A 12,192-nucleotide genomic window follows, 5' to 3' on the forward strand; every position below is an offset into this window, starting at 1 on the left:
GCTCCTTACCAGAATGGCTTCTGTCTGGTGAATTTTTTAACCACAGTAATTTCTAGGAACTATCTCCTAGGCCACAGAGATATTGTGATCCATGTTGGTAAATGGTGTAATAAGCCATGCTAATCACTTGATGAATCATTGAAGAATAAAAGTGTTCTTATCTTTCCCCTACCCCTTCAATTAAAGTCACTGAGTATCAGGGTATGTTGACTTGATTTAGAAGCTCCTGTCAGGTTCTTCCTGTATTTTTTTTCCTTTTATCTCTTCATCCTCTGCAACAGATTTTTGCAAATTCTAATTATTTTCATGGTGTCTTTTTGTTTATTCTTCTCCTATTTTGCTACAGAGCAAGATGGCCAAATGTCATATAAAATAACCTTTCCTGCTACATTTGGGCACATGATGAAATCAACTTTGCCATTTTTTCATTGATCTGTAACTTCCTTTTGGTTTAGTTCATGGTAAGAATATCAATATTGATATGATTCATTTCCTTCAGGGGCATGCATGCCTATTATTTATTTGTCATTAGACAAAGATCTTACATTAAAAGTCCTAACAATCAAAACAGTTATAAATATAACTATACTGTGGCACAATTATAGTCGATTTTTGTCTATCCAGACACCATTACTACAGAAGTGGAAAGTTCCTACATAGGACCAGGGGTTCTTCTTTTTTTTTTTTGGTCTATTGGTTGTTGTGGATAGAGAATTCTTTACCTACTAATAATAAGCCTCTCTTTGGTGGAGCTGTTCCTCAGATCATAGATATAGTCTATTGCAGGATGTATCATAAGGCTTGGGGAAATTAGGTGGCACTATGGCTAGAATGCCAGGGCTAAAGTCAGGAAGACTCCTTGAGCTTAAATGTGGCTTCAGACACTTATCAGCTGTGGGATCTTGGGCAAGTCACTCAACTCTGTTTGTATCCGTTTCCTCATCTATAAAATGAGCTGGAAGAGGAAATGGCAAACCGCTTCAGTATCTTTGCCAAAAAACCCAAATGGGGCCATGAAGAGTTGGACACAACTAAGAAAATGACTGAACAACAACAACAAATAAATGTATGCTCAAGCAAGAAGATGGACTGGTTCCATAGTGAGAATGAAGAAGAGTCAGTGAATAGCTCTTATCCTCTTCTGCATTTATGCTTACATCAGCCTAATATCTGGCACATAGTAGGCACTTAAAAATACTTATTGACTCACTTAAGAAAAAATGAAGAGAGACCCAATATGCCAGATGGATCCCCCTATTGAGAAACTATGGAAGAACCCAAACAAGAGTAGCACAGGATGGTCAGGCAAGGACGGGTTGCAATCTGCATTACTGGACAGGAATTCCACATTGATGAGATCCTAGCTCTGTTGGAATATTTGAGTTAATAAGCACCACTACTTAGTTAAAAAGTAAAATAACAAATAAATAAACTGGAGAGGATCTATTCTTCAGGATAAAATAAAAGTGCTTTGCTCTTGTGGAACATCTTTCACTCAAGAGATTTCAACTTATCACTTTGTAATCTGGAATCCATTAAACCACCCACATCCCATCTGTGAAAAATAGACATTATCACCCATTCATAGATGAGGGAGGAGCTGCCAAAGGTCACGTAGTAAATCAGTGGGCAGAGAAGGAACAAATTCCTTGAGTAACAAATCTTAATAATAACCTCCACAGATTTTTATATATTGGGAGAAGTTATTATGAACAATAATGCAAACAGAAGGTCTGTACACACAGCCAGACACTAACATTTAACTTGGACATGGATATACATTTTGAAGAAGGAATGAATAAGGAGTCAAAATTCTTCAAAAAAAAAAAAAGAGGGGGGCTAAAAAATTTTCTTTTTCTTCAATTAGAATAGCAGTAAAATTGGATATATATTGGGAAGCCAAAGGGTGGGTAAAAGTCTTTAAAATGCTATTTGGAATAAAGCACTAAGGAACATTTCAAAATACCTGTCCCTAAAGATCTTTAAAAATATAAAGCCATCTATTGTGGTTAGCTTAAACCTCCAGCATGTATCCTGATTAAGCCCAGGACATAGACTGGTTGATATTTTTTCACAAAAAAAGTTTTACTTCTTTTAGCTACTTTTCATCAACCCAGAGAATCTTTACAAAATCAATATCAATATTTAATTTGAAAATGAATATTCATTTAGAAGAGAAGGTGGGCCATAAATGTATTAGATCCTTCAGAAAAGGTCAGGCTAATAGAGCCCAATTACTTGAAATTTCCAGTAAATGATCAAATTCTGGGCAAAGTTTGGATCCACAGATAAAAGTACATTCATTTTCATGGAACTGATTTTTTTCATTAATTAACCCATTTATTGTTGGACTGTGGACCGCAGATATTTGATAATGATAAGGTTTTACTAGTCTTTCAATTCCTTCAGTCCTGTGATGGCAGATTTGACTGTGACTGCAGAGGTGGCATTGTAGGTCATGTACCACCAGCTACTGTTTTCATACAGGATCCACAATGCAGATACCCACTGCTTGTCTCTTCATTTTTGCCTTGCCATAGAAAGAGCAGGTATATTTCACATGCTAGTCAATTTCAACTTTCTTCACCATTTTTCTGAGGGATGCAACATAATGTGCTTCATACTTACCAATCATCCTGACCTTTTTGATACATTTAGCCATCTTGCTAGCTGTAGGATCAAATTCAGAAAACCACGGAATTGTTTATAATGAAACTGCTTGCAACTATCATGTATGTAAATCTAGATTCAGAATTGAGATGTGTGCTGACTGAATATACCCCACAAATAGCTTTAAACTGATAATGGAAGAGGATAGAGAAAGCCATCCACATATCTCTGCTGAGTCAGATGCTGCAGGGAGTAGTAGGTATAACAAAGGAAGAAAAAAGATTTTTGGAAAAGAGGAAAAGTAGGACATGGGACAATATCCATAAAGCAAGTCATCAGGATAACCCACTAACTCAGAGATCTGTAAGAAATACACAACGTATAACTAATTAAGCAAGGTGAACTGGGTATCCCAACACACGGATGTCAGTGCATAAGTATCATTGAAATTTGATGACCTAGGTTTCACGAACAGATAAAAGCCCCAAGCAAGTACAAATGCATATGAAAAAGTTATACTTATGTGAAGAAATCCATGAATTAGAGGAGAAAACACAGCAGAAAACATTTGTATGAGGATTAATGGGGGAGGGAGGCAGAAACCATATTGTTGCGGGAGTACATCACAGACCACTTGAACAGAATAAAGAAATAAAGAGTAGTTTAGGACACCAATCACAAACTTTGCTCAGAAGTAAGCTATAATAACGAGGCCTACTTGTGTGAGTAAAACCTCTATACATTGCAGCTACCAGTCAACAAGTGGGGTTCCTTTTCCACATGACCTTCCTTCAAGTATTTGAAAGTAGCTGTTAGGACACCTTCAAGTCTTCTATGGTCTGGGCTCTCTAGCTAGGCATTTAATTCTTTCAGCCAGTCTTCCGATGGCTTAGTTTCTACTCCTATCAATGTTCTGGTATGTTTCTTCTGCACGTTTCCATATTGCCAATGTGTTTTCTAAAATGTGGCTCCCCAAACTTAGCACAATGTCACCAATGTGGTTTAAGTAGTAGGAAGTGTAGTAGAATTTTTAGTTTTTGTGTCTGTCAGGTAAACGTGACTTATATTCGGGGTTCTTGACCTTTTTTATGTCATGATCTCCCACCCTGGTAATCTGGCAAAAATCTATGGGTTCTTTTTCAGAATAACGTTTTAGAGTGAATTCATAACTGAAAGAAGTATTCAATTTCATTTAGAGGTGGGTGAAAATAAAATATCTGTGTGTTTTTTCCCCATAAGTGCTCCCAGAGCCCTAGAAATGTTTCCATAGAGAAACCCAGGTTAAGATCCCCTGACATATTAAGCTTGCTGTCTACTATACCCTCAAAACCCATGCCTAATTTCTCTACTAAACTTCAAAGTTATATCTCACTGCTTTTTTACTCTGGTCTTTCACTAGTTTTGAACTTAATTAATCCTACCCTCAACAAATTGGGAAAGTGTTTGTAAATTATAAAACTATGCAAATATAAGGCATCTTTAAATGTTTTTATTATCTACTAATAGATATTGGGATATAACATTGTTACTTTCCTGTTGTTAAAGGCAATTCTTTTATGGGAAATGTAGTTTTTCTGCAGCTGGAAGGAGACACTAAAGCATCACTGGAGGCAGAAGCCAGAATGGACAGGGGAAGCTCAGGAACTTATGTTCTTTATGGAGATGAGAGGTACCCAGAGCAGATGTGCACCAGTGGTGAGCTGATGGCAAAGAAGGGAGCTGCTACCCTGAACTGAACATAGTCATGAGCAATTTAAGCCTTTTGTTGACTCGCTGATCCACTTAAAGAGTGATCTGCCTGCACAGAATTTTCTCCTTTCTTAAACGTACCTGCCTGCTGGGCTGTGGGATGCAATTAAGTGATTCCCATCTTTTTTCTCTCACCCCTGCCTCCTTGCTGTCTGACCAACAGGCATCACTAGCCTTGGAAGTTTCCTACTCTACTTAAACCTTGTTTATTTGCTGTCTATATTTTATGAGTTTTTGTCTCCAGATAAAGATATATAGATTTTTTTTTAAATAAAAGGGCAGATCACAAAAGGAAGTTAAGTTCAAAATTGTGACCAATTGCCTAGGCTTTACCACAAGCCTGTATTAAGCTCTATCACAGTGGAGCTCCACCTTCAGGAAGCACATATGCTATATGTGAATGTGTAGAACAAAGTTTTTGTTTCGTAGAGACATTTTACACAAAAATTAAAAAGAGATGGGAAAATGTTAGGCTAGACCTGAAGTCCTTTTAGGTAAAGAGATTTCTGTTTTTATGTCCAGTCCTGAAAGTGGTTGTTATCTTGTACATTGTAGATAGCTGCTTAAATGTTTGTTCCATTGAAAGGAATTATGTCATAGAACCTTAGATACCATTTAGTCCCAACTTCTCATTTTACAGACAGCTAGGTGGTATAGTGGATAGAGCACTGGGCTTGGAATCAGGAAGACTCATCTGCATGAGTTCAAATCCAGGCTCAGACACTTTCTGGCTGTGTGACCCTGGGCAGGTCACTTAACAGTATTTGCCTCAGTTCCTCATGTATAAAATGAGCTGGAGAAGGAAATGCCAAACCACTACAGTATCTTTGCCAAGAAAATCCCAAATGGGATCACAGAGAGTTGGACATGACTAAAAATCAAATGAACTATTTTACAGATTAGCAAACTGAGGGCCAGAGAAGTTAAGTCACTTGCTCAGTATCATACGATTTGTAAATAGCAGCACTGGGATTTGAACTGGGGTTTTCTAAATTCCAAGAAGAATCTCTTTCCATCAACTCCATGGTCTTTTTTCCTTGTGACTTAGACCTAAGTCATAGTCAACATTATACATTGGCCAACAATTACTGGATGTATTGAAGGCAAAGGGGACCTTGGAGATTGTACTGTAAGTTGGACAATGGGAGTTCTTAACTGAGAAAGCCCCTTGGAGAAACTGCGGTTTAAATATTCATGTCTCCCACAGTTCTTATTGGACATGGCGTTATGAATACAAGAAGAACACTGCCAGTTCTCTGTAGAACACCTTGCTACAACAGTTACAGGGATAGTCTAGTGGACCTAGCATGTCAACATCACTTTACCTCAGTTATCACCTATTCTGCCATTTGAAGGTTCCAGAATTCCCCACCTAAATCAATGATGACAATTATAATGATAGATTAATTGCACATTTGGAACAGATTTTGAGACAGCCACAGAGGAAAAAGTTGACACAGCCACATATTTTTTTCCTTCCTTAATCTGCTTGCTGCTGTCTCTTTTATTTAGTGGGGACAATATAAGTCTGACGTGCTGGGTAGAACCCAAGCCTTTAGAGTTCTTCTTGGCTCAGGCAGTATTTCTGAAATTCAATTTATGGACATGCCCAAGGAATATGAAGGCTGCCAGAAGAGTTAGAGGAAAAGGACCATGTTTACTAAAGACTTAGGATTTCTCCCAGAAGTGCACAATTAAACCTTTATATTTGAACAAGGAATAATGTCTTCTGAAAACAGGGAAATTCTCAACTTAATCAATCAGCAATGCTTTATTAAGTCCTTACCATGTTCCAGGCACTGTGCTACCTACTAAAAATACAAAGGCAAAAATGAAACAGTTCTTGCTTTTAAGCTAACTTTTTAACAGGAGGAAAAATTGGGGACTGTGCTGTCAGAGGAGTAACCTGGGACATCACTTTTCTTAAAAAGTTATTTTATTTTCAGTTCACAGAACAAAACAAGCATTTCCATAACACAGTACAATAAAAAAAGATGCACATGAAACTGCAGATCTACCACGTACAATGTGCTATTCCCTCCAAATATATAACAAAGCTACCATGTAAATTATTTTCCTTTTTTTTCTTCCTTCCCCTGCCCCTGCCCTAGAGATGGCTACATTACACACACACACACACACACACACACACACACACACACACACACACTATTGTTTATGTATGTGTCTATCTATGTATGTAGATGTAAAATTATTCCATACATATTTCTATTTGTCAGTTCTTTCTTTTTACTTTTAGGAAGGTGGCAACGGTGCCCCCAATTTAGACATAAGGACATAAGAAGGAAAGGGGCTGAAGGTGAACCATTCTTTGAGGTATCTGATCCTAATGATAGCACTTACCTCTTATGGTTGCTGTGGGATTCAAGGGGGGGTGGGTAATGTGGGTAAAGTACTTGGCACACTTAAAATATTACATAAAGAGAAGTAGCTGCTACACTCACCGACCACTACCACGACTGTTGGAATAAAGCAATGATACTGAGTAATGGAAATGATAAAAGCAGTCAAAAGACCAAAAGGCTGGAGTACTAGATACAGCAAGGTGGGGTTGGGAATTTTGGAAGCTAAGGAAGCAGAAAGCACAGCTACTTACCCTGTTTGGCCTCCAGAAAGAGTGGACTTTTGCTGTTTGGTTTTTTTTTAAAAATCACACTATTGTTAGTTCTTTGAGGAAAGCATAATTTAAAGTGTATAACTACAGAAAGTGTGACGGTAATCCAAGGCCAGCTGAAACCTTTGTATGCAGCACTCGTCTGGGGTTGGCTCAGTAGTTAGGACTGTGTGGGCCAATTAAGTTTGATACGTTTCATTCACAGCTATAGGTGATATCCCAAATGGTGGCCAGCTGTCTCTAAAAAGTGGCCATTAGTTGGGGTTGGGGTGGAAGGGAGGAAGAAGGAGTTGGCAGTCTAGTGTGTAAATGAAGTGACTATTTAGGGGAGAAACAACTTTAAATTCATATCCTATTGGTAAGTAAGGTAGCAGTGCCAGCATATTATTACGATGTGGCAGTTAACGTGAAAACATTTGAAAATACTTACGAATGGGTCTGCTCTAAAAAGAGATGCTTTTTTAAATCCAGAAAGTGACTGCAAGCTCCTACTCAGACTGCCATTTCACATCATGCTATGATAGGGCTTCCCCTCACCCCAACTCCTTTTCATGTGTTGTTGTCTTCTTCCTCTCCAGTTAGAATGTAAGCTCCTTGAGGGCAGAGCTTTTCTTGCTTGCTTCTATTTGTATCCTATGTGTCTAACGCTGCAGTAAGTGGTGAGGATATAAGTGCTTAATTAATGCTCTATCTGCAATAACCCTAGGAGATGAATCATGTAATTCAATTCAATTCAAAAAGCATTTATTAAATGCCTACTATTTGCCAGTATTATTGTCACCACTTTAGATGGGGAAACTGAGGCTCTAAGAGGAAAAGTTATTTACTATATCCAGGATATAGTAACTTTTGTTTTGTTCAATTGTGTCTGACTCCGGGTGATCCCATTTGGGGTTTTCTTAGCAGAGATACTGATGTGGTTTGCCATTTCCTTCTCCAGCTCATTTTTTTTTTAGGCAATTGGGGTTAAGTGACTTTGCCCAGGGTCACACAGCTAGTAAGTGTCAAGTGTTTGGTCTGAGGCCAGATTTGAACTCAGGTACTCCTGACTTCAGGGCCGGTGTTCTATCCACTGCGCCATCTAGCTGCCCCTTCCAGCTCATTTTACAGACGAGGAAACTGAGGTAAACAGGCTTAAATGACTTGCCCAGGGTAACACAAACAGGAAGTATCTGAGGCTGGATTTGAATTCATGAAGATAAGTCTTCCTGATTTCAAGCCCACTGCTCTATCCACTGTGCCACATAGCTGCCCTCCAAGAGTTAAAGTTACTTTATCTGGGATCACACAGCTAGTAAATATTTGAGGTGAATTTCAAACCCACAGGAGGTCTCCTGACTCCAAACTCCATGCTTTTTTTCAACTAATGCTGATATCTTTCCATTTTTAATATATTTTCAGGGGTCAGCATACAGTTTAGCTAGTAAAAAATTGGTTTGGGTTATTAAATACAAATCTTCTTCAATATTTTGAAAAAGCCAATAAGATCTTTTGATCATTCAAATTGTTAACAGTTTTCAAAGGTTGATATTTTGGTTAGAAAATATTTTTGTTTCCTTGAATGGATTTTTCATGAACATTTAAACTACTAACATTGTGTTGTAGGATGTCTTCATTATGTCTAGGAAAATAGCAGACCTTATTGTTTATTTACTTGAATATAATTTATATGTTTGAATATAATATTATCTTTGTCTGAATATAGATCCCAAATGCAACTTATATGAAACCTGAGTATATAACCTAATTTTACAGTTTTTCAAGTGATCATTTAAAGATTAATAATGTGCTTTATATAACATTGTTTAATATAGTCTGATTATGGAATATTTAGTAAAGTGCAAATAAACAAGAAACCAAAAACTTACTCATGATGTTCAAGAAAGAACAAGATGTGTGACCTATGTTTTCACCTTGTGTGTTTTGGATAAGGCACCAGTATCCTGTTGCTAGTCAGAATAAAGTGTGATTGCTACAGGAAACATTTGCAAACTTTCAAATCCTGTATAGCATATTTATGCCAAGTTTACATTTGTTATATTTGTTCAAGGTACCTAAATCTCAGGCAACATTTATTTCTATAAAAGCTATACTCCAGCTGTTTCACAGCTAAACCCCTGTGTAAAAGTGAACCCGGACCCCTATTTTAATGAGATAGCTTCTCCTTGTTTGATTTTTGAAGTGCAATGAAAGTGCTCTACTTGGAAAACTGGGCTAAAAGTCAAGAGGGACACGTTCTTAATGGTCATTGTTAACAAGCCAAAGTTGTCATTAAAACAGTTGGATTTACCTTTCATGGAAATAAATCTTACTCTACTGACTCAGTTAATTCTCTCTTAAACTACTGAAGATCAAGGAAAATGTTGCCAAATCTAAATCTATACTTTGGAGTGTTTGGAAACCAACTGAAACAATTAATATTTCTCTTGTGAAATAAAAATTAGTTTTTAAGCAGTTTTATCTGGAAAACACTTTCCTCTGTATGGACTACTGAAGTTGACATATCTTGGAATTTAATGCTATACACGAGAATTTCTTTTAAAGAAAATGAACAATTCTATCATCTAACAGTCTAGGCCTGACCCAGACTGGTCTGGTACCTCAGGTTCCAGACTGGAACAAAATGAGATGCTTGTAAAACATGTGACTAAAAAAGGTTTACTTTGCCCTGACAGGGGAAAGACATTCAGAGCAGGGAAAGAATTTTCAGGTGAGCAAAGGTTTCCTGACTATGTTGGTCATGGTGGTCTACCAAACAAGCTGAAGAGAGAAGATGGAGCTCCTCATGCCCTAGCTTTTATTTTTGGTAGCCAGACAACAGGTCAATAAATATTTACTACCTAACCACTGACAACCAGACAGCTGATAGAGAAATCTGTATCAACTGCTCAAGCCTTTAGTCTCCTTTAGGTCTCCAAATTTCAATATTTTTAAAGAAAAGAACTAGTTTAGCCTTGGAGGAGCACCCAGCATGACCATCCTCTTACCACACCGATAGTACTGTAGCTTCTAATGAAAAGAAACTAATAAATCACCAACTACCAACTTCTACTGAGAGGGGAGGAGGAAAAAAAGAGCAATGGGAAAAACTATTCACGGTGCAGGTATTAGCTCATATTTTTAAAGCCTTTTTAGGTTTATTAGGCACTTGGTTAACAACAACCCTATAAGCTGTCATCAGCCATTTTTCAGTTATGTTCAACTCTTCTTGACCCTATTTGGGGTTTTCTTGGTAAAGTTACTGGAGTGGTTTGCCATTTCCTTCTTCAGCTCATTTTACAGATGAGGAAACTGAGGCAAATGGGGTTAAGTGACTAGCTCAGGGTCACACAGCTAGTTAGTGTGTAAGGCCATATTTGAACTCAGGAAGACTCATCTTCCTTATTCCAGGCCCAGCACTCTACCTGTTGTGCCACCTAGCTGAGCATAGTATAAATAATTATACTCATTTTTCAGTTGAGGAAATTAAGGTGCTTTTCCCCCATAGTCCCCCACACACACCTAGCAGGTGTTAGAGCCAGCAATCAAAACCAATTCATCCAGTATTCTCTCCAGTATTTTGTTCACATTTTTATTTATTTTTGTTGTATGTTGAAGAACTACGAATAAAACAATTGTGATAGTCATGAAGATGATCTGTGAATTTGATCGTCATTTCTGTGCTAGACAGATTTTTTTTTAAATGTTACTCGACTTTCTGGTTTTCAAATTAGATGATTACCATTACCCCTCTACCACCCTTCCCCTCCACCCTCAGATGCCAATTGTCTTACCAACTTCCGCCTCAGATGACTTCCCTTCTGCAGGCAATGGGAAGTATTGGTTGGAATGTGAATTGCTACCATATCCCAAGACAAAACCTTCTAGTTTGGTGTTTGGATCTGGACGAAGAAACTTCATGAGAATGGAGTCGCCTGTGGTATTGATGTAGACTTTCAGGCTTGGCTTTTTACCTGAAGGTGAGGAGAAAGAATGGGACAGGTATTATTTTAACCCCTTTTTGGACTCCTGTGAAAACTGGGAACCAAAAAATGAGTTGAGTTGTGTTTATGAAGAGTAAGCAGGCGGCATTGTTTACTCAGAGCCAACCAGAAACTGTTTCCAAACACTTTCCAGAGAAATTGCTAAAATGCAACTAATTCTAAGGTCATAGACTAAAAGTAGAAGAGACTTTATTTTTTAAGTAATATTTTATCTTTTCCCCCACTTACATATAAAACAATTTTTAACATTTGTTATTTCTTTTTTTTAAGTTTTGACTTCAAATTCTATCCCTCCCTCCCTCTCTCCCCTCCCCTCTCTTCTCCCTGAGACAGTAAGCAATCTGGTATAGGTTATATATTCAATCATGTAAAACATTTCCACATTAGTCATTTTGTACGAGAAGACATGAACAAGAAGAAGGAAAGGAAAGAAGAAATGAAGGAAGGAAGGGAAGGAAGGAAAGAAAGAAGGAAAGAAGCAAAGGAAGGGAGGAAAGAGGAAAGAAAGAGCATGCTTCAGTCTGTATTCAGACAGCACCAGTTCTTTCTCTGGAGGCAGATAGTATGTATGCTATATCATTAGTTCTTTGGGATTATCTTGCTGAGAATAGCTAAATCATTCACAATCCTTCACTGTATAATATTGCTGTTACGGTATACAATGTTCTGCTTATTTCACTTTGTATCAGTTCATGTAAGTCTTAGAAGAGACTTTAAAGGTTATCCATTCCAACCCATCACTTTACAAATGAGGAACCTGAGACCCAGAAAAGCTACTCGCCTAAAGTCATATAGTCAGTTTGTCAACTAGCACATATTAAGCACCTACTCTGTACCTGGCACTATGCTAAAAGCTGGAGATACAAAGGAAGGCAAAAGGAAGTTCCTGCTCTCAAGAAGCTTACAGTCTAACCGAGAGACAACATGCAAATGACAGTGTATGAACAAGATATATAAAGGATAAATTGGGGATAATGATAGAGGGAAGGAATTAAGGTAGTAAATGTCTGAGGCAAGATTTAAATGGAAGTTTGGCGTTCTTTCTTCTACATCACACTGCCCTCGGGCAGGGGAGGGTAGTGTCAGACACCATAAGGCAGTCTTCTGTCAAGAAATGGAAAGCTGTAGGCTATGGCAGTGGTGATAAGAATTCAAGGATAAACTTAATCTGGTGAGAAGTGCTGTGGGATTCCAAGCATCCCCAACTGGTTGAGA

General features: G+C 37.8%; 1 protein-coding gene across 22 annotated transcripts in view; it reads right to left on the reverse strand.

Moving 5' to 3' along the window:
• ABI3BP (ABI family member 3 binding protein) overlaps nt 1-12,192 on the reverse strand; it is a 301,592-nt gene that overhangs the window by 202,379 nt on the left and 87,021 nt on the right. For all 22 annotated transcript variants that reach the window (XM_078146663.1, XM_020999893.2, XM_020999891.2 and 19 more), the window contains exon 2: nt 10,768-10,947. In XM_078146663.1, the coding sequence (XP_078002789.1) occupies nt 10,768-10,947 (180 nt within the window). The remainder of the gene's footprint in view (nt 1-10,767; nt 10,948-12,192) is intronic.

Source organism: Phascolarctos cinereus, unplaced genomic scaffold, assembly GCF_003287225.1.
Source record: "Phascolarctos cinereus isolate Bilbo 61053 unplaced genomic scaffold, phaCin_HiC Scaffold_726;HRSCAF=1367, whole genome shotgun sequence".
Lineage (NCBI taxonomy): Eukaryota > Metazoa > Chordata > Mammalia > Diprotodontia > Phascolarctidae > Phascolarctos > Phascolarctos cinereus.